Source organism: Thamnophis elegans, chromosome 13, assembly GCF_009769535.1.
Source record: "Thamnophis elegans isolate rThaEle1 chromosome 13, rThaEle1.pri, whole genome shotgun sequence".
In the NCBI taxonomy this organism is placed as follows: Eukaryota; Metazoa; Chordata; class Lepidosauria; order Squamata; family Colubridae; genus Thamnophis; species Thamnophis elegans.
This window is the reverse complement of record NC_045553.1, coordinates 50,405,030-50,426,941: the sequence shown is the minus strand read 5'-3', so window position 1 is coordinate 50,426,941 and position 21,912 is coordinate 50,405,030. Positions and strand designations below refer to the sequence as shown.

General features: G+C 54.8%; 1 protein-coding gene across 1 annotated transcript; it reads right to left on the bottom strand.

Annotated features, from left to right (window-relative positions):
- Positions 1–8,625: 8,625 nt before the first annotated feature.
- FXYD6 (FXYD domain containing ion transport regulator 6) lies at positions 8,626–21,633 on the bottom strand. The gene is made up of 15 exons (XM_032228787.1): positions 21,161–21,633; positions 18,827–18,947; positions 15,544–15,611; positions 15,226–15,264; positions 15,050–15,124; positions 14,550–14,586; positions 14,402–14,451; positions 14,095–14,117; positions 13,802–13,806; positions 13,648–13,712; positions 10,181–10,663; positions 10,019–10,057; positions 9,295–9,369; positions 8,997–9,033; positions 8,626–8,909 (listed from the first exon to the last, which is right to left on the bottom strand). The coding sequence occupies exons 2-15, from the start codon at positions 18,844–18,846 to the stop codon at positions 8,885–8,887; spliced, it is 1,041 nt and encodes a 346-aa protein (XP_032084678.1). The 5' UTR covers positions 18,847–18,947; positions 21,161–21,633; the 3' UTR covers positions 8,626–8,884.
- Positions 21,634–21,912: the final 279 nt, after the last annotated feature.

The window sequence follows — 21,912 nt, the reverse complement described above, 5'->3', positions numbered from 1 at the left end:
CACCTCGGGAGGGTACCATTCTCTTTCCAATGGGGCTGGGATTGGAGGGCTGACTGGAAGTGAGGTGAGCTCTTCCGGTCTGTGTGAGATGGTGTGGGAGGGCTGGGCGTGCATTAGGAACCAGATCTCAACCCTGCATAGCAAGACGGTGTAAGAACAAGCACCCTTGGCAGGTATCATCGGTCCTGTGATCTTCTTGGGCTATCTAGAGTTTGAGGCACAGTTCGACACTAGTTTCAGCCCACAGAGGAGTGGATGGCTGGGAGGAACAATCCAGCAAGGGGACTGCTTCGGTACTAGGCAGTTCAGGGCTCAGCTTTCTGCTTTCCTCTGCTGCTTTGGGGTTAGGTATCATCAATATCATCACACAGGCCCAACAATAGAAAAATTAAGGAAGTTGTAATTCAGGGTCTAGTCCAGGTCAAAGCCCAGCACAATAAAAGTACTATTTGTTCACAAGCATTCTGGTTCTAGACTAAGAATGACTTCAGCCGTAATTGTGGACACGATCACGCTCCTCTTTAAAGGAGCCGAGCTTCATTTTGCAGAGACCCCTAGGCCCAGGGCTGCCGCTGCTGATACAGAAGGTAAAGGCACAGCCAGGTGAGCTGGGTGTGCCAATTGCCCTAGTTAACATGCTCCGCCCACTGTGATTCACATACTGACCACCCTGCAGTTAGATTACTGTAAAACCCTGTGGAGCATGGGACTGCCTTTGAAGATCATTCAGGAGCTTCTTCGGCTGGGTTGGCTATTAGGCAGGATGGAACTATGGTGCAAACTCTGCAGGACACCCGTCCTTTGGTTGCTGCCTGGGATGCTAACAGACTTCCATTCAAAGTGATTCAGCTTTAGTCTTTAACACGGTACCTGGCTTGGCTGCATATTACCTTCACTTGTATCAGCTGGGACTGGAAATAATTAATCCAAATAGCAAGCCTCTCAGAGCTCTGATTAGTAATATTTATTGGGGGGGGGGACTCTGATTCCAAAATGTACTCTACTCTCAAATGAGGAACTTGTCTGTAGGCAATTTCAGTTGGCTTCACTCTGACTTTTTTCACAATTTTTTTATACAGTGGGGAAGAGCTTTGTCTCTCTTTGAACAAGACTCACTTGGGAACTGTTTTGTTCAGGAAAAACTGTCCTGTCTCACAACGTGCAAAAAGAGAGGACGAGGATCCCATCTCTACGATAATTGGGGGGGACATAGTGTTCCTCTGTGATGGACAACCCCGTGCTTTCCGACGCCTGCAAGGTTTGCCTGGGCTCTGCCCCTTCAGCCTACCACAAATTAGCAAAAGCTGTTACGTTTCTGCAGAGATTTAAAGTTCAATAGGATGGTGACTATGTGGGAAACCATTTTTGCTTTCATTTCTGTTTTTGTCCGGTAGAACCCTGTTGTTCTAACGTGCAGTTTCTTATATTTATGTTATATTTTATGTAGTTCACCTGGAATCAAGATGGAACTGGACAGCACAAAAGTACTAGAAATAAATAAGTGAGCAAACAAACTAGCAATATCCAGGGACTGGAGCATGGACGATGTTTTCAGAGCCCTTTTTCTTAGTTTGGGGTGTAACCTTTGACCATGGAGCAGTCTTTCCATGCCTCCCCCCAGCAGGGGGCTCTGCAGTCAGGACCTTTGAGAAGGCTCTAGTCGCTCTCCCCCCTCCCCCCCCCGCGACCATCTCTATGGTGGGGGAAGCATCTTTGTGCTTTACCTTCTTTAGGGGCTCATTTGCCTCACCCTCTTCCTCTGGGTTGCCCCCTTTCTGCATACAGGAAAAGGGACCTCGCTCCTTCCTTCACCACTGTCAGATTAATCCTACTGGTCTTCTTGGAAACCTGCCTCCATTTCCCTAGAATTAGATATCCAGATAGCGTTCAAATCCTCCCACTCCCTCCCCACCTTCCCTTTTCAGAGTAGACCCTTCCTTCTCTTCATCTTCTGTGTTGCCCTTTCCTGAAGCCCTTTCTTTCTTCTGGGTTTCCTCTCGCCAGTCTTCTGTGGCCTGGAAGGATGTGGGAAACAACACGGGAAATGCTCTTTTTCAGGACTACGATATATCGTAATAGGGGGGAAAAACCTTTACTAAATTAAGTCCCATTTTGCTGTGATAAAATAAAACAAAAGGCAAGAAAATGCAGAAACGCAAATAACACAAAATCAAAATTAGGTCTAACCAAAAACACTTTAAAAAACATTAAAATCGTTTCATGCAGTTCAAATAAGCAGCTTCAAACTATGGGAGGCCCTTAATTTTTTTTGAAACTAAGTCAGAAGAAATCTTAGAAGCCTTTTGAAAGTAGGCGGGAGAATAGAAGGTTGTTGATTCTGCTTTGCTGCATACGCAGAGTGAAGTACAAAATCCGGGCCACAGGGTGGGTGGGTGGGTGGGGGGGGTGATCGGCTGCTCCCCTCAGCCATCCTGGCGGAGCTTGGAGGGAGAAGCTCTGTCCTGGGGAAGCCTGCATGTTCCTCCGGGGAGAAGCCAGCCGTGGAATGAGCCCCATGACCTCAGTCGTTGACCTCAACCAGGTAGGCAGGTCTTTGACAGATCACGCTTGCCGTTTGCCCAGCTGGATGGCTGCTGTGTTCTCCCTTTGCCGTTGTGTGGTTGTCTTTACTGTCCTTAATAAACTCATCTTTGATTTACTATAATTGGACACAAACATTCTGTGGTTAACAGGAGGCCAGCAGAGATAAGCTAGTCAATTCTGGGCTAATGACTCCCTGGAGGCGATGATCTTTTTTCTCCTCCTGATGTGTGAGGTTTCCAGGCAGGCCGTTGTCAGTGATCCCCTCAGAGTAATGTCAGGCGCTGATGGGGGTCATCAACCGTTGGGACTGGAGAACTGCTCCTTGGGCTACCGTTCTCATTACTCTCCGGGTCCGGAAGGCACCGGCAAGGTGTGGTGGCTCACCAGTTAAGACCCTGGGGTTGTCGGCTGGAAAGCCGGCAGCACAGGTTCAAGACCCGAGCACCACGAGATGAGGGGAGCTCCCGTCCTTGCCTCGGCTCCTGCCAACCTAGCAGTTCGAAAGCATGCAAATGCGAGTCGATAAATAGGCACCACTTTGGTGGGAAGGTAACAGTGCTCTGTGATGTCATGCTGGCCGTATGAACGCGGAAATATCTTGGGATAGGGCTGGCTCAACAGAAATGGACATGAGCACCGCCCCCCTAAAGTTGGCAATGACCAACAGAGTAAACTCCGCAGGGCCTACTTTGCCTCCCTGAAGGGACCGGCAGGTGTGGAGAAATCAGAAATTGCCCAAAAGCCGCCCAGAATTCAGAAGTGGTGGGTGTGATGCAAGCTGCAGAAGGAAAAAGTAAAGGATGCCTCAAGGGGGGGGGGGGCACAGGAGGAACATTAAATACAACCAGATGATAAATGAAGGGGTGTAGAAATGATGTTGTAGAATCAAAGGGATCAAGGGACATATGGGGGGGGGAGCAGGGATGATAGCCCAGCTGACCAAAGGCAACAAGGAAAGGAACAGATCAATAAAAGCAACAGGGAAATAGAAGGTTCTGTGAACCCAGGAGAATTCATAATTTGTTCTCAAATTCACCTTAGCCCCCAGAAGAGATCCTCAAATCTGCTTTTAGGGCCTGATAAGAGAGCCATCCCTCCTAAAGCACAAAACATGGGTCCCTCATGAGTCCCCCCCCCCAAACTACTGCTTAATCATAGATGTCCATTTCATGTATAGAGGGCACTCATAATTGATGGGTTACAGAGATTCGTGGAAATCATTATGATGAGTCAATTTTTGGTGAAATGGTTATGTTGATAACCGAGGGAACTGATTTCTCTGACGGGCACTGCAGACCCAGAAGGCAGCTTTTCCTCTGAGGAAGTGGGAGGGAGGGTCTTGGATCCAACTGTGGGGTTTCTAGAGCACTTGAACTCTGACTTCCATCTGGCCCTGCTGCCCAGTCACTATTTTGGTAGTGCCAGTTCTGCTCCACAGTTGTACAAATTAATCCTCTGCCACATTTCTTGGTCCTGAGCTGTTTGGGGGGCTTCAGATGTGACCATTGGAAGCCCTGGCATCGAGACGCATGCATGCTGGTTGGTCCGCATAGTCAACTAAGAAGAGCTTCGTATTCCTCAGCCTTTCATCAGTGGTTGTGTCAGCTGGATGGGAGGCCAACTATCGGGGCATATCTCATTTTCACCATCAGTTGTTGACTTTGTATTTTGATGCCTTGAACTCGCTACAACTAGCCCTCAACTTACATTAGTTCTTTTAGTGACTTTTCAAAATTACAACAGCAGCACCAAAAAAATAAACTAATGATCAGTTTTCAACTTACAACCATTACAGCATCCCTATGTCATGTGTTAAAAATTCAGGAGGTTGGCAATTGACTCATATTTACGATGATCGCAATCTCACGTGATCACCTTTTGTGACCCTCTGATAATCAAAGTCAGATTCAATTAACAACCATGTTACTAACTTAACAACTGCAGTGATTTGCTTACTACTGTAATGCGCTCTACATGGGGCAGCCCTTGAAGGGCATTCGGAGACTACAGCTTGTCCAGAATGCAGCCGCGCGAGCGATTGTGGGTGCACCTCGGTACACCCACGTTACACCTATCCTCTGTGAGCTGCACTGGCTGCCTATTGGACTCCGGATGCGTTTCAAGGTGCTAGTCGTTACTTTTAAAGCCCTACCTGGTGTCGGACCTGGGTACTTGAGAGACCGCCTCCTGCCAATTACCTCCCTTCGACCAATCAGATCCCACAGATTAGGCCTCCTCCGGATACCATCAGCTAGCCAATGTCGACTGTCAACCCCCCGGGGGAGGGCCTTCTCTGTGGCTGCTCCAGCCCTCTGGAACAAGATCTCCCCGTGGAGATCCGGACCCTCACCACCCTTCAGGCTTTCCGCAAAGCCGTCAAGACCTGGCTGTTCCGGCAGGCCTGGGGCTGATGAGCTCCCAGCCCCACTCGAATTGTTGTGATTGTTGTGCAGTTTTTAATTTGTCTTTGTATCATGTTTGTCTTGTTTGTTTTTGTATTGCCCCCTTCCCCATGCGTTTGTTCGCCGCCCTGAGTCCCTCCAGGGAATAGGGCGGCATACAAGTATAATAAATACAAATACAAATACAAACTGCCTTGCTTAGCAACAGAAATTTTGGGCTCAATTGTGGTTGTAGATTAAGGACTATCTGTATTTTCTCATTTTGATATTGGCTTTGCTTCTTATTTGTATATGCTTTTCAATTTTTCTGCATATAACCAGAAAACCTGTTAGGGACTACGCAGATATTATAGATAAAATAAATATCTGTTCACCCCTCATTGAGATCCCCGTCTAGGTCCTGCTTCTGACCGCCACTCCTGTTGAAAAGCAACGTGGCCTCTGTGTTCATGAAGAGCGGCCTGCCTGACTTATTCCGGTGGCCCAGAAAGTTCAGAACTCCAGATCTCTTTTCTCTAACCACCTAGAGCTGGATTGACTAATCTGTCTGCGGATAATTCCAGTCACCATTCTGATGCTGCCTCCCCATTCTGGGCCTGGATTAATTCCCAGAGTGAGACCACGTGGGAAGCAGCCCCTCAGGTTGGGCTCATTCGGAGGAACCCTCATGGGACGGCCCTTCCTCCGCCAGAAAGTCCCCCCGCATTCACTGGGATGTCTACCACATTTTCCTTCTGCTGGAGAGCTCGGCCTCCCCACTTTTGGGCTCAGAGACTTATAAGCCCTGCGTTTCCCCCGCTCTTTGGTTAGTTTTCCCCAGGGTCTCATCTGACTCCCTAGAGATGATTGTCCCCAAAGCAGGCCTGTCTCGGCTCCAGAGGTGTTTTGTGGGAACAAAGGGAACCCTGTCCTTGCAAAAAGCCCTGAAAAGGCCAAGGCAGCAAAATCTGCTCCCCAGTGTTGTGGGGAAAGTATCTGAGAGTAAATTCCCATCTCTCTGCGCTTCTTCTTACCAGATTTTGCCAGAAGGAAGAAGAGGGTTATGGCTAAGCCTTTGCCGAGTTACCTTGCAGGTGTCCAATTGCAATAGCTTACCTGGATGCAACCTGCTGTATGGCTTTGGGTAACCACAAATATAACTCCCAGTGAGGCTCCCTGGTAATGATGGCATTTTATTCTTCCATCTGTGCTTGGCACAGAACCCCACTGAGTTCTTGATGGGGTATAAACAACTGCCATTGGGGCCCTTTTTGGAGTGGGAGGGAGAGACAAGGTGTTGGCCCTCCACAACATAGATTTCTCTAGATATAATCCTCCTCCTCCCCCCCTGAGATTTACAATCAAACACTCCACAGAGGCTGGGGGCAGATGGTCTCTCTTCAGGAGGGCAGGGATTAATTATTTTCTTCCAAGACAAACAAAAAGCCGCATTTAATTTTCAGAGGCAGAAATGATATAATTGAAATTGGTGTGTGTGTGTGTGTGTGTGTGTGTGTCAGTCTCGTGGATGACAGTGTTCAATTTTTTCCCAATGGTTGGTAGACCAAACAATTGGGAGATGATAATATGCAAGGATACAACCTTGAGCAACTTTCCCATGCAGGGGTCTCTTGTGCTTCATCCCGCCGTGAATTGCAAGGAGCCTAGCAGTTCTGCCAGGAGAAACACTCCCTGGTTAGTTTATTACTTGATGAAGTCGATGTATTCCACCTGTCCTCGAGGTGACACAAAAATGGACTAGCATAAAAGTTGGCGTCTACATTGACAATCCTCATCCTGCCTCTGTTGCCTCTTTCTGATCTGTGGCCTTGTCCTAACATGTGAATGCGCCAATGATTGGCTTTCTCCCTTTGCTTGATAAAGAGAATACCCAGTGGTCAGGATACGGGGAGGGGTTGGCAGCCTGCCTGGGCTTCTCTGGGCTGCTTGCCTGCCTCTCTGGCCACACACCCTCATCCATCAGCAAGCCCCTAGAGAGCAGGAGAACTACAACTGACCAGATGCAGGCACACACACTTTGGGTGTGTGGGAGGAATGGATTGAAAGAGAGAATGCTGTGAAGCATTATGAAGCCGTGGTATACAAGAATAAGTGCTATTACTATTGCTATCACCCAAGGTCAGCTGGGTACTATTGATATTAAAAAATGTTAAAGACGGCTTTTATGAACATCTCCGCTCTTGAAGTGTTCCAGAGAAATCAAAAGCTCCTTTGTGCCGTTCTGGAAGTCCTTAATCAAGAAACTGATCCTTTTATAGTCGATCAACACAATTCTTCTGCCTGCTTTTTATGGAACGAATTATGAACCTACACTGACCTCTAGTGGAGGTATTTGAAGTGCAGCTCTTCCATTGTGTAGAAGTGGGCCACTCACTCAGTGCTAGAACCCTACCTGTCTTATCAAAAAGACTGCACGCCCCCCCTCCCCCGTTAAAAAACACAATTGCTGCAAAATCTGATGCACCTGAGCGAATATTGGGGTTTCCTTTAGTTTAGGAATGATGGGAAGAGAAGCTAAATTGCAAAGGGCCTTGGGGAGCCCGGCCCACTTCACAGAGCCTGTCTGCTCCTCCTCCACTTAGTCTCACTCGGAGCAGTCAGATATGCCGCACGTGAGCAGCGTGGGGGGGGGGGGGCTATTGGCCAACGATTGATTCATGGCTAGGGAGCATTGGGTTCTTAATGGGTTGTGCTGTGACTGAGAGCCAGGAGAAAGGGGGGCTCCCCACATTCAGCTCTTTGAAAGAGGCCTGGTCAGGAAACAGAAACCCCAGGAATAACTGGAACTCTGTGGTTGCACAGAATCATAACATTCTAGAAGAGTTTCTCCCTCCTGCCCTCTTGCTCAAGACAGAGCGAGTTGAGTTTTGGCTGAGAAGACCAGCTGGGTCCCAAAGGCCCACCCTCCCTTTTCCTGTCCTCTCCTGACCAGGAGGGGTTTCCTTTACTGAAGGTGGGTGCGGGGTGGGGGCACCAAAACTACAGGAGAAAGCCAACCATTAACATGTTCACATGTCAGGACTCATGGGAACAGGGCAAAGGGTCAGGGCAATGGGGACACCTTCTTTTAGACAGGTCTATATTTGTGCCAACTCAAGGATGGCGGAGGAAAGCACCTGGACTCAGTGGTGGAGAAAGACCAACATAAAGATATGGCAAGCAGGATCCTGTCTCTTTGTGACTGCCAATGACCACAGCCTGCCCCATTTAGATGGCACCAAAGGCCACAGCAGATTCTGGGGCTCCTATATAATCCCCACGGCTCAGACCTTAGGAGGATGCAAATACCCTTCCGGCCCCCAGGCTCTTTGGCCAGTTGCGGCATACAGAATATTACATTCACACACACCCTCCCGAGTCCCGTCGGGCCACTTGCCACCCCTTTCAACTCTTTTCATCCCTGGCAGGAAAGACAGCCCGGCCACCTTCATCCCGGAACTCTGCTGCTGGACCGTTGAAGAGAACCCCGCCCGCCCGTCATACACACACGCCGCCGGCCTCTTCTGGTTGGCAGCTCTGTCCCCAGACCAAGCGCATCTAAGGCACGGAAAGCCCCCGCTTCTTCCTGCCCGTCGGCCGGGACCCCAGGTCCAGCTCCCCTTATCAGAGAGCACGCCCCAGCCGGAAAAACGTCGCCGCCGCCGCCGCCCACTTGGCCACAATGATCAAACGGAGCCGGTTTTCTCAGCTAAAACTCGACTTGGGAGGCGGCGCTTTATTTCACGGCCAGAGGCGGCGCGGCGGCAGCCAAGTGCGGCTTAGGCTCGTCGCTTCCTCGGATGCGCGCCCGGAGCCGCTTCCCATTCAGTCCTCGGAGGAAGATCTCTCGCTCCCGGCAGAGAAGAGGCTCCAGCCGCCGGCTAGGCCGCCCGCACTCCCTGTCGCCCTCCGGAAAGGAGCCGGAGGCCCGCAGAAAGGTGCGCTGGACAGAGCCGGGCTCACAGTCCGTTCACTTCGCCGGGTCTGGAGAGAAAGGGACCAGAGAGCAGGCGGAGATCAGGGAAGTCCCCGGGCCCGAGAGGCTTGGCCAACGGGGCCAGGGCTACTCACCGTCGCTGCTGCTTCCCTCCGCAGCGGAACCGCCGACCTGCAACGCAAGAACTTGGTGAAAGCTCGAGCCGCCGGGAGGGGCAGCTCTTGTGGGTTCAGCCTGGCCGCCCGAGGTCCTCCCCGTCGCCTGCTCCCGGGATCCCGCTGGAGCCTGACCCCGAGAGCGGAAAAGACGGCGACGGCGGCTCCCTCTTTCCTCGCAGGAAGGGCGAGCCAGGCGCTCCCGCCCGCTTTCCCGTCTCCTGGGGAAGGTCGGCAGGACCTCCTCCTCCGCGCCCCCTCCCTCCCCGCCGCTTACTGAAGACGATGGCGAGCCCGATCAGGAAGGCCGCCACGGCGAAGATGAGCCCCCCGTGGCGGACGGTCTCGTAGTCTGCGGAGAGAAGAAGGAGAAGAGGCGCTCGGCAGAGGCTTTGCGGCCCGGGGGGGGGGGGGGGGGGGAGAGCCGGGGCGGCCCAGAGTTGACCTCTGGTGGGAGGGGGCAAGGAGCCGGCGCTAAGATTGCACGCGAGCGGCTGCCCCCCCCCCCCAAGGCCCCGTCTGGTTACTTCCCAAGCAAGCCCTGAATCAAACAGACGGGGCGGGGGGGGGACGGGACGGGGCTGAGCGGCAAGATGAGGCGAGAAGGGGCCAAAGCCTCGCTAGTCCTGGGAGAGGGCGGGTCGGAAAGCGGGACGGATGGGGAGGGCGTCCTTTCTAACGTTTTTAGTCGTGTCGCTGTGTGTTGCCCTATTTATTGATCTGTCTGATGTACACGTGTTGCATTGTGCGCTGCTCAAAGGGAAGCGATGGAGAAAGGAAAGGAAATCAATATTTGGGGGCAGGACGAGTCTTCGGTCCCTCTCAGGTCCCTTCTTATTATCCACAGTACGATTCCCCGGAGGCCTTTCGCGGACGGCTTGGTATTCGCGGACCGTCGTCCGGGCAGCGCAAGCCCGTCTGCGCCTCTGCCAGGGCGGCGGCGGCGGCCAACTCCCTGCACCGCCCCATCCTGGCGCCTCCGCCTCTCCGCCCCTCCTTACCGTAAGAAAATAGGGATCTCTCGGTCTCCGGCAAATTTTCTGGCGGGAACGGGAGGAGAGAAAAGGAAGCAGATCAGAAGCCGGGCAGCCGAGAAAATATGGCAGCCCAGAAATGAAACCGGCCACCCGCGGCCCGCGCGGCAACTCCAAGGAAAGACCCACTTGCCGCATCGGTGGGGGAGGAAGGAAGCGGCCCCATCGCGCCACCCGCTGGTTTTGCCCGCGTCCCTTGGGAGCGCTCCGGCCTCGCTGCGGAAAGGACTGGAGAGCAACTGCGCGGGGCAATAAATAGAGGCCGCCCTCCCGCGCCTGACTGAGGACGCCTCTTCTGGGGTTTTTCCAGCTCTCCAACGCCCTCGGCGCCTGTGGTCCAGAGCTGGTGCCCCCAGCGATCGGAACCCGGGCCTGCCTTTTGAAGGCAGAGTCCCATCTCTCTTGGCCCCGGCATCTCCAAGCAGGCTGCCCTCCTCTGGCTTTCTGTTGGAGGAAAAGGGAGGGGGGCTAGTGGAGGGGGCAATTTCTCTCCAGCTGTGAAGCACCCGGACCACCTCCCCTTTTCCAGGCTGACTGGCTCAGATTTGGGCAGCCAGAGCAGCCCCCCCCCCCCCCCCGCACATCGTAATGGGGAGCACAGAGGACAAACACCTCATTAAACATTAACCGGCTGCCCATAATGTTTATCCCAGTCACACGGCAAAGCCTGGGGGAGGCTGCCCTCCTTTGGAAGGGCTCAGTCTCCTTGAAAACAAGGCGCAGGCTGAGGCCTATACCTCCCAAGGCTCCCCATTCTGCTCTGCTCCATCCTGCCGCTGCTCCCATGGCTGCCCCAGAATTGGCCCCAGAAGGGTTACAGGGGAGGCTCAGCTGCGGTGGAGGTAAATAAGGGGTCCAGTCTGGGTAGGAGAAGCCGACCTCCAGTCACTCCTGAATGAGCAGGTGGCTCAGTCCCGGTCTTGGGACACAGGTATTTCTGCCTGCATTGAGGCTGATCTGCATCTCACAGGGTGGGGTGCTGAAGGCCACCTTCATTTGGGGAGCTTCCCCCCTCCCCATGGTGTCACATTGCAGCAGTCTGCATCTGGAAATGGTCTGTCAATGAAGCATCTGGGGCAGCCCAAAGGCAAACAGCTGGAGCTGCCTCCCATCCCAGAAGCCAAAGCGTTCTCCCTCCCTCTCATGGCGAGGGAGGCAGTCAGAGGGGAGGACCAGCAGAGTCCTTGGACCTTTCCTCTTGGTTGGCCCTTTCCTGGGGGACCCCATGGAGGGGGGTCCTGGGCAAGACTCCCATTCCAATGGAAGGCTTTTTGGCACAGGCTCCTGGCTTTAAATGTTTGCTGTAGAACGCAGAAAGGCTTAAAACAATTAGCTGTAAACCTGTTGGGTCCAGGCGCAGATACTGTTCCAAACAGTCTTTCCCGAGCAACCACGTCATGTGGTTTTTGAAGTTCTCAAACATGTTTATTTTTCCATCAGTTGTGATCCCCTAGATCATCTGCAATAATCCATCTAAATCTTTCAGGTGCCAGCAAAGGCTTTTTGATCCCTGTAATGTCAGAGCTGCTGCTCTGACATTACAGGGAAACCCCTAAAGGAGACTAAAGCAACATGCACGACTTGGAAGCCAAGTTGAAGGATTTCCCCAAGGTCAACCGGAAACGCTCTCTGGCCATCAACCCATTCAGGGGAAGAACCTCCCTGGGGCCCTTCACTGGCTGCCCACCTGACCTTCCAATGGTGGAGATTCCACTCGCAGCCCACACTCCTGGGGAGGTGCATTTGCCACCCCCTCCCTCCCTCCCTCCCCAGCCTTCTTTTTAGCACACAATCTGCGTCACAGACAGGAAATCTCCCCCCACCCACCCCACTTGGTATTTTGTCCAGGTTCTGTGGGGTTGGGTTCTCCGATGACAACCCATCCGAAGGGGGCAGCATCCCCCCTCCCCCAAAGGCCACCCGACCTACGTTGGCCAGATATAAACAGCTGCTGCTTCCCAACTTTTGTGACTGGCAAGTGGGGCTGCCCCCTACTCACAAATCTCACTATTTGTTCAGCCTTTCTCGATGACAAGAGAGCAATCAGGTAGGTGGACAGGTGGATGGGCAGGTGGGTAGGTAGGTAGGTAGCTGGATGGTGGGAGGGGGGGTAGGGGAGAGAGAGAGAGAGAACCAGTGCATTTTTCCTTTGCAAACAGGGAAAGGGCAGGGGCTGAAGGGACAATGGAAGTGCAGAAGACCCCGCTCCTCCTTATTCACGGAGCCCTCCTAAGGAGCCCTCGTGCATTGCAGGAGAACACTGAGGCACTGAAATAGAAACAATATTTTATTTGATGCTTCTCTTGAACCGAGATACAGCACAGACACGTGGGAGTCCTTTATCATAGCCACACAGTAGGAGAGTTTACACCAAGTGAACGCACAACCATGGCTTGGGTTTTGGAGATACATTTGTACACAGATGTTTTCAATGGTTGTTACCTACTGCACACTACAGAGACAATAGAGTCACATGGCAATACAGAAGGTGTGGCAACCACAGCAAAGACAAGACTGGAGAGGAGGAGGAGGAGGAAGGCTTGGCTCCTCTTCCACTCTCCTCATCTGGTGGCATCTGGCCAGGTGGCTGCATGAGATGAGAAGGAGCCAGGGGAGCCTTCTGCCTTGGGGGGCGGGGGGGGAGCTCTAGGGCTGGGGAATGGGGCATTAAGGTTTGGCCAAACCCACTTCCTAAACTCATCTGGAAGAGCCTCGGCTCCTCTCTGGGCTTCCAATGGAAACTATCTTGGAACTGAATTTCTCATTCTTTCCTGTGCTGAATTCTCTTGCCAATTCTGCCAAGCACTTCAGAAGAAGAACACCACCAGGGCACCCAGAATCCTACAGGATGTTGTGTTGCAACATGCAGGGGTGTGAACCTGGCGGAACTAATGTCCTATCCAAAACAAGTCCATGGTAACGGGAACCACCTCACCCCACCCCACAACGGCCTCGCAAAAAAGTGAATGCCTGCCCCCCACCCCTCTGCCAGCAGATCTCCAGCCCAGGAAAAGGGGACCCCGCCAGACTACCCTCTTAGCCTTCTGGGGAGCCAAGACTTCTGAGAAGGGCCCCTCCCATTCCAGCTCCTTCCCTGGCTGGCTGGCGGCAGAGACTCCGGGCACGGCCCATTGTGGCCTTGCTGACAAGCAGCTTCTGGAGGGACCTGGCCAGCAGGAGAAGGGCCAGAGGGCGAGTGGAGGAGGAAGGCCGCTGCTGCCAAGGCTGAACGCCACCAAGGGGCCGGACTCCCTTTCCTCAGTCCAGTCCCTTCCCACAGGCATGGCCCTCCCCGCCTCTTGTTTCAGCTGTGCGGGGGGGGGCAGCCTTTGTGCATATCAAGGCAGAAGCGGCCAGGTCTTCACCTGGGAGGGTCAGAATATCAAGCAAGCATGGGGGGAAGGAGAGGGGGTCACAGAGGAGATTGTTGCACAAGGACGACATCAAGGCCACAACCATGGTAAAGACAGGTGGACGTTATGCAATCAGACAAGGATTCGGTGGAGAACAGTTAAGCAGAGGGCTGATTTTTCAGGGCACAGGCCAACATGGAGACCAAAATGTCAACATTCCCTTAGAGGACCAGGGGGCATCACCTCCATGTCCCTTCATCATCTGGTCTGCCTTTGGAATGGACTGGTCCAGTCTCAGCTCTGCTTTGCTGAAGAAGAAGAAGAAGAAGAAAAAGAGACAGTGGCAGAACAGAAAGACCCCCTGCAGCAAGGGAAGGTACATCTGGTGATTTAAGACCACATCTAAAACAACAACAACAAGAGCCCCAGTTCACAAAGACTTGCCAACTCTTGAGAGAAAGCAAATGTCACTTTTCACCTCAATTTCAACAAAGGTTCCGGCTTCTTTGCCTTTGTCCACCCAGGATTTCTCAGTCAGCTGCTCCTCTCGCCTTCCCAGGGCAGCCCCTGAATTCTTGGCAAGATTTGCTCCATTTCTGTCATTCAACAGCCACCCCCACCCCACCCACCCACAGACCCCCTCTCCCCTTTCTGAAGACTCACCTGCACACCTTCCTTTCAGTTCTCTGCTTTTTCCGGTGCGGCTGGTGCGGCTGCAAATGAAGACCTTTGGTGCTTTTCTCTCCCACGGAGTCCCCATGGCCCATACAGGAGGGCCACTCCGGTGGGCCTGGCCCCCCCTTCCCAGACACAGGGAAGGGGAAGCTCCCTGAGGAGGCCAGGCCGCCCTCTGTGCAGGCTCCTCTCCTGCTCCAGCAAGCGGCACCGAGGGCAGCGGGGAAGGTGGAAGACCGAATGGGCCCGGCAAACCCTCTGCCCCCTTCTGGGGCCAGAAACCCTCCCCCTGAATGGGGGCAGGGCCTGGCCAAAGCCTTACCGTTAGAAGCCACCAGGTTCTCCGCCTGCACCTCCTCATCACCGGGAGCCCTGCGGAGCAAGAGCAGAGAGGAGGCGTCACCCCCTTCCCACTCCCCAGGGGGGCAATGGGGAGAAGGGCAACCGGGAAGCAAAGCCGCCTCACCCACCTGGCCTTTGTGTTGAAGCTGCACCGGCATCGCCTGCCTGGGGGGAAAGACGTGGCACGGTGAGGCAAGAGGAGAGGTCTCCGGGGGGGGGGACACTGGAGAAGCCTTGTCTGCCCCTGACTCTCCGGGCATCCTGGGCACGCCTCCCACCGTAGCAGAGTAGGCCAGGTGCTGAGCTGGGGGGGGGGGGGCTTGACAAAGCAGCTGCCTTGTGTACAAACCACTGGCCTCCCTCTGCCATTGGGCAAGGAAGGGCAAGCCTGCCATGAGCACCTCTTCAGCAAAGCCCAAGGGACGTAGCTGCTTCCCCTTTTCACCCCTTTCTTCTGGTGTGGGCAGAAGGGGTGAGCTCTGCATCGCCTGGGCCCCCTCTTCGACCACAGCCTCCCCCCCTCGGCCACAGTACCCGAGAGAGGCAGGCCATCACCACGTGGCTTCCTCTCCTGCAGCAGGGAGGCCGGGCTCTTGGCATTCCTAGCCTTAATCCGGAGTTCACTTACTCAGAATGAGCAGGATCCCAAGCGTGAAGAAGACCACGGCAAAGGTCAGGCCACCAATCCGCAGGGTCTGGTAGTCTAGGGGTGGGGGTGGGGGGTGGGGGAGACCAAAGGGAAGTGAGGTTGCAGCAATGCTCAGAAATGTTGGAGAGGGTCAGATGGAGGAGTTTGTGTCTCACCATAGTTGAAGGGATCCTTTTCTTTCTCTTGCTCAGTCGCTGGAAAGAGAAAACAAAACATCCGTAACGAGGCAGTTCTGTGGGCAGAGCAAGGGGGGAGCCACGTCCTCCTCCCCCCTCTCCTCCTCTTCCTCCTCTGCAGGTGCCAACAAACGCAGCCAAAGAAGACCGAATCCTGGACCTCAACCTCTGTCCTGACTTCACAGGGCATGCAAGGAAACCACCCAAATCTATTCCTCCCCAGCAGTTGCCACAAGGGTAGGCTGAGGCACAGACCCTGATGAGGCATTCCCCCCCCCCTCCCCAAGCTCTACATACCTTCTGCCAAGATCACCGGAACCAGGAAAGAGCAGAGAACGAGCAGGAGGCCTCCCATCATGGCTGTGCTGCAGGAGACAGAAAGAGAGCCCATCAGGCAGCCCGGGGGCCTGTTTCCTGGAGCCTAGTCAGGGATCCTGGGCTCAGAATACCAGGGGGGCTTTCCAAAACCACCTCCCAACCCAGGCTGCACTTGGCATGTGGGGACCATGTTTTCACATCACCTGCAGCTTGCAGAACTGTGATTTCGTGTCCGCACAGCTCACTTCTGAGCAATCTTCTCTGGCTAAGAAGCCGGCCTGGCTGGATCCTGACAAGACGGACTGGCTTGCAGCTCAGGCCGAGGCTCTTTGGCAGAGAATGCCAGGTCCAGGGAGAGCCCCCGGCCTTCCTCCCCTGCCCTTCATGTGGGCCACCAGGGTGTCTCCCCCGCCAGCCACCTCTCCTCACTTGCCCTCAACCTACAGACGTCTCCTGGCTCAGCAAGACAGGGAGCCAAACCTGAGCGCCCCCCCCTGAAGAGATTCCTACACGCAGACCCCCACCCAAGTTGTCTCTCAGCCCAGCAAGAAGCCGCTTCTCCAACTGCCTGCCTGCCTCTGGATCCCCACCCAAAAGACAGGGCACAGCTCAGCCCAGCAGCCGCTGCAATACAACCGAGGAAAGGCCGGCAGAAGGACCCCCGGGTGCTGCAGCAAGGCCTTCCCAAAGAGCCCCCGGCCCCAAGGCAATTGCTGTCAAACCCCCAACACACACGCACACACACACACACGCACACACACACACATGGGCTGCTTGAAGGGCCTGTGGCTGCCTGTGTCCTTGACCTCCAAGCAGCGTCCTCTGTGCAATGGGCCTGAACAGGCAGCAGCTCTCGGGCACCTTCCACAGGTGGTTATGGGGAACCCAGCAACAACCTTTAATTCCCTCCATTATTCACCTGACCCACCTTCCCTATTGCCCCTACAGCACCAGGGTCAGCAGGCAAGCCGATAGTTTGCATACATCAGCAAAGGAGAATATTTGCAGCTCAGGGTTGAAATGGTTCCTCTCTGAGCTCAGCTGTTTCCTGGCAGATGTCTCATTACTAGTAAGGAGGGCCATTTGCTTTCAGTTTATGTTCCAGTGCAGAGGCGTCACACTCATGTCATCACGGCAGCGTCACGTGACTTTCCCCCCCCCTGTGCTAAATCGGGAGGGGCGGGGCCAGCACGTGGCTCATCCAGGCTGCGGGCCGCAGGTTTCACCCGCTCTGTTCTAGCGGCTTTCCCTGGTCAGCGTTAGTTAGTGGGGAAAGTCTCACGAAGAGGGTTTGGCTGGGCTGCTTATTGTTGGCGTGTTTGATGGTTTCTTGATTGGGGTATTGCTTACTTGTTAGCCTGATGTTAACCTTGGAATTAATCCATCTGGATACTGATGGCTGGCGCAGAGGCTCTTCCAAAATGACACAAAGGAGTGGGTGAGCGCTTGATTGCTCTGGAGCATTCCGTCAGGGGAGATGTTAATAAAAGTAGTCTTTAAAATTCATTAAAACCAATAACACCTAACTCACCTTGGGTGATACCAATAGCCACAGAACTTAAGATTTGCACACCGCCCCAGAGTGGTTTACAGCAGAGTCAGCCTATTTGCCCCCATTTTACAGGCCTCGGAAGGATGGAAAGCTGAGCCCATTTTGTGCCCTGTCAGGATTGAACTCCAGGCTGTGGGCAGAGTTTGCCTGTAATACTGCACATCTAACCACGATGCGCCCAGGGCTTGACCCTTCCAAGCTGCTGCTGTTTTCCTTCCAGAAACCTTGGAGGAATCGTAGCTGGAGGCCCCCCCGGGGCAGCTCATGTTGGACGCTCAGGAGGAAGCGGAGAGCTCTGCATCACTGCAGAGTTTCTAGCAGAAAACAGCGGATGCTTCTTTAAAACACGACTGCTTTAAAGCTAAAATTTTCAGAGGAGGTTCTTATTTATGTCTTATTTGTTTGTCAGATTTCAGTACAACCCATCTTACTTTCAATTTTTTTAAACACAATACACAATTAATTTTTGGAATTTGCTATCCTGAGGATCAGTCCTTGGATCGGTGGGTATCGGCCTACAGTGGCGTTTCTCAACCCCAGCAGCTTGAAACTCCTGGCTGGGGAATTCCTGGTGCTGAAGTCCATCCGCCTTAAAATTGCCCGGGTGGAGGAAAACTGGCCTACGTGATTTGCCTGGGGGCTGCCGAGCTTCCGGGGAGCGCTGGTTGATGGACTCCCTGGGCCAGATGTCCAGTCCAGGAAGGTGCGACTTCTGTTCCGATGTGCATCTCAGCCTCCAAACGGCTCCCAGCAAGTATGAACCGCTCAGCTGCAACAGAATATTTGCGGGACCCTTTACGGTAATCCTTGAGGACCCCCAGAAGTGACCAGACCTTCGTCGACATCTTATTACAGATAGTCCTCGCTTAAAAACCCTGGTGGGACCAGAAACTCTTAATGCTAAGCAAAGAGGTGGCTATATGGGGAGTCAATGGCTGGGGTGGTGCTTTCCGACATAAAAGAGGCAAGATGCCTTTTCTGCTTCTGTTTGCCTCCTACCCTGCTCCCCCACCCTTGGAGTGCTGGAATGCCCGGTTACTCTCTAGTGCACATCAAAAGTCATGCAATGTGCTGGCAGCCCATTCCTCTCTTGCAGACCCTTCCTCGGTCTGTTCCACAAGGGGAGAGAAACACAGTTTGGGTACTGAATGTAACACAAATCGTGAGACTGAGGGATGCTGGGAAGGTCATAAATGGTTGTAAATTGGGCATACATTTGTTTTTCATAAATAAGGAGGTTTTGATTACACAAACAATACTCAAAACAGAGTTCTGTGTCGCCTCCTTATTGAACACCAACCTTCATAGTTTTTGCTGAAAAACGTATGCAAAACCCCAAGATAATCCATACTCCGTTATGGGGGTAAGTTGGGCTAGTGATTCTGCTCGATGACAGGTGTGAGTCTGAGGGCTTCTCCCCTCTAAAAACCCCTGATTGCCACCATCAGAGTCTGTTCCTCAGGACGCAGATCCCGGAGAAAGGCCTGGCAAGCCCAAGAGTCTAGAAAGGGCAACGGGGTAAATCCTAAAGACTTTGGCCTTTTATCAATTCATGGTCAGGGAAACAGAGCTCAGATTAAGAAAATGCAATGCCAGGAATAGTAAGAAATAAAATCACTTGAGAGCAAAGCATACAGTAACCCAGAGGCTGCAAAGAATCCAACGGCAACAGCACAGCATTTGCAGGCCAGGATGGCCTTCTCCACTAACCCTGGCCAGGAGTTCACCATCCAGGAAAGGAGAGTCACGTGCCCAGGAGGAGGCCAGGGAGGAAGCTATGGTCTCCAGAAAACACCCATCTCCAATTGGAGACCACAATGCGGCGGACAAACTGTGTGGACAGACAAGATGGAAGGGGAACTTTTTATATTAGGGGAAAATGAAACAATGCAATCCATCGAAGAACCTCATCCCAAGAGTGAACTGTCACAATGGGGTCTCTTTTCAGTCTCTTGTCCCAATCCTAAGGAGATAATGGATTTGGGATTGCGCACAATCTTTGGTTATCTGTCCAAGAGAGGAAGTTTAAATAAATGTGGGGGATGAAGCATGACCATAAACTTAAACACACAAGTAATTACAACGGAATGACCGAAGCAAAAGAAATGTGTTTTCAAAAGGCTAAGTCCAAGCCCTAATAGGATCAGTCATGCTCTGGGAACCTGGCACCGCACTGTAACCCAGATGGATGCAGCTGACTCCCTCTGGATCAGGACCACCACTGAGCCAAAAAGCAGAGTCAGGCAGAGAAATGCCTGTTTGGGAAGCAGGGCAGACCCAGAAGGGTGGCTTCCCAGCCTGTCCCTGACCAGACAGCCCTCTTAAGCCACTGCACAACACCACCACAAGGCAGAATAAAAATCTGTCCTGCAGTTGGCATTAACTACGGCAGGCACGCAGCTATTCCAAAACCAGGAGATTGATCAACTTGGAGGCAGAGGCACCCTTCTCCCCAAAAGAGCCAAGAGTGGGGCCTGTTCGTTTGGTCTGGCAGGCAGTGCTCAGAGGTCGGCAGCGAGAGGGAGCTTCATGAAGGGACCAGGTTCTGACCACAAGCCTTCCCTCCCCTTCCTTTGGCCAAGAGGGGTCTGAATCACACTGTGCTTTCAAGAACTGGGGCAGCTGGCGGGCTGCGGGTCCCCTGGGCACAGGTAGAGAGTGCAATCTCTCATCCCTAAGTGCCCCTCTGGGCATTATTCCAGCGCAGAGTGTGGGAAATCTCACTGAGCCGCCCCACAGCCGTCCTCTGGGTGAAGACCAAAGGAGTCTCAGGGGAAGCCAGGATCTCACCCACTCACTCTCTTAAGGATGCCAACTCAGGTTGTGGTCTTGCAATAACAACCCCCTCCCCGTAGATGTTTGCAAGCCCACCTGCAAAGGTGGAAGTGAGAGAGTTCTGGGCCGGCCAGAGCGGCGCGACCTTTACAGCGTCTACCCCACCCTCCAGGCGCCCTCGACCTGCCCTTCATTCGCTTTCATTCCGAAGCCCGTTTCTGATTAGGAACCCAAGCCAAAGGCCTGGTGGGCGAACCGCGCCAGCTGCTTCCCAGCTGTTTGGAGGGGGAGGGGGGAGGGGGTTTCTGTTCAAAACAGGGGAGAGAGAAGGAGACCTAAACGCCCGACGCAGCCAGCCCGCCCCCCGCCGCCGCACCCCAGAATGGGCAACATTGCGCCTGCGCAACGCTGGGAAGGGGCTGCGCGAGATGTTTTGCGCGTGAAGGCGGCGGCGGCGGCGGCGGCGGCTCGGACCCGCCACTCCACGCCCGCCCCGCCCCCGATCGCAGGGCCCGTAAACAAAGGGCGCCCCGCCCGCCACGCAGCCCGCCGCCCCACGCAGCCTTTTGGGCGAGCCGCCTGCGGGAGCCCTGGCGCGGGGGCCGAGAGCAGGCGCCTCCCCAGGGCCGAACCGCGCGATTCCGAGGGGCGGGCGGGAGTCTGGCGCGGGGGAGAGCGCGCGGTTCTCCGCTGAGCACGTCGCGACCGGCGAGGCGTCCTCGCGGTCCACGGCGGGAGAGGAGCGGTAACCAGGCAACTTAGCGCCGTGCCAGCCCGCGGTTGACCCGACAACCGGAAAGCCAGTTTGCCAGCCTGGGCGGAGGCCGCGCCAGACAGAGCCCGCGCGCCGCCTCCCCGGTGAACGCGGAGGTCGCAAGACGCCCGACGGGCGGCTGGAGAGGAGGGCGGGGGCCGCCGTCAACAAGCCAGAAGGGCGGGGGGCGGAACCACAGCGTCCTTCCTTCCCCCCTCCCGGCCCACCGCCCCTCGCCGCCCGGCTGGATTCGACAAGCGAACCGGCGGCAGCCTGCCCGTGCCCAGAAGTCGCTCTCCCCTTGCAGAGCGGCTCTCGGGCAACTGAAGCCGCCTGCTGGGCCCTCGGAAGAAAGGCGCTCGGATGCGGGAAACGGAAGACCCCCGCCGCCCAGAGGGGCCGAGCGGCCCAGAGCCGCCTCGGACACCCAGCCACGGAGCCCTCGACCGGCCGAGCGCAGGAAAGGGCGAGGCCGTCGGTGCCGCCCGTTCGGCTGCTCCCGTCTCGCCGCCTACCTTCCCCTCGGGGGGGCTTCCAGGGCAGACGGCGTCCGCAGAGGGAAAGGCTGGCGTCTCCTGCCTCCCGGCTGTGGTTCGGCTCAAGCCCGCGTCCCCTCGCAGCTGACGAGGGCTGGGCGTGCCAGGGGCTCGGGCATGGCCGCTCTCGGCTGGGAGCGAGGCAGGCGCTAGGTGAAAGCGGAGAGCCGAGCGCGCGCACGGAGGAAAGGCGGGCGCCTGCTGGCTGCGCTCGACGTGCCCGGGCGGGGTCGGGGGTCTCTCCCCTCCCTCCGCCTGTGATGTCGGCACGGGCGGTCGCGCTGGGAGCCCCCCTCACCCAGACCTGAGCCGAGGCTCTCGAGCAAGGTCCGGTGCCCCAGCCGAGGTGGAGGGACTGGGGCGGGGGGAGGACATATCCTTCCCTGTCTGCTCTTCGCCGTGGAACTGTGAGGATGCGCGGGTCCCTGCCGTTGCGACTGGGCCTTTCCTGCAGCGGGGAGGGGGCGGCAGCAAGGGAGGCAGATTTATTCCTAGAGAGAAAGTTGGATTTTTGAGCCCACCTGTTGCCAGCTGTGTCAAATGGCAGCGGAGAGTCCTGAGCTGCCCCCCCCCCCCCCCCCCGGGCAGGCTCCAGCGCCTGGGCCGTTTGTCTTCCCTTGGAGTCTCCAGGAGCCAAAAAAGGGGGTCCTTCAGCTCTGACCAGTTAGTGTGGGAGGTTAATTCATCTGGGTGCTACTGAGCCAACCATGCAGGTGAACAAACTATAGCTA

Bases quoted from the DNA above. Each gene is read 5' to 3' on its own strand.
- FXYD6 (XM_032228787.1), bottom strand. From the start codon at position 18,846: ATGGTGAACTCCTGGCCAGG. The intron at 15,265-15,543 runs GTATGTAGAGCT...TTCTCTTTCCAG, and splicing joins TCCGGTGATCTTGGCAGAAG to CGACTGAGCAAGAGAAAGAA. The intron at 15,125-15,225 runs GTGAGACACAAA...CCCCACCCCTAG, and splicing joins AAAGGATCCCTTCAACTATG to ACTACCAGACCCTGCGGATT.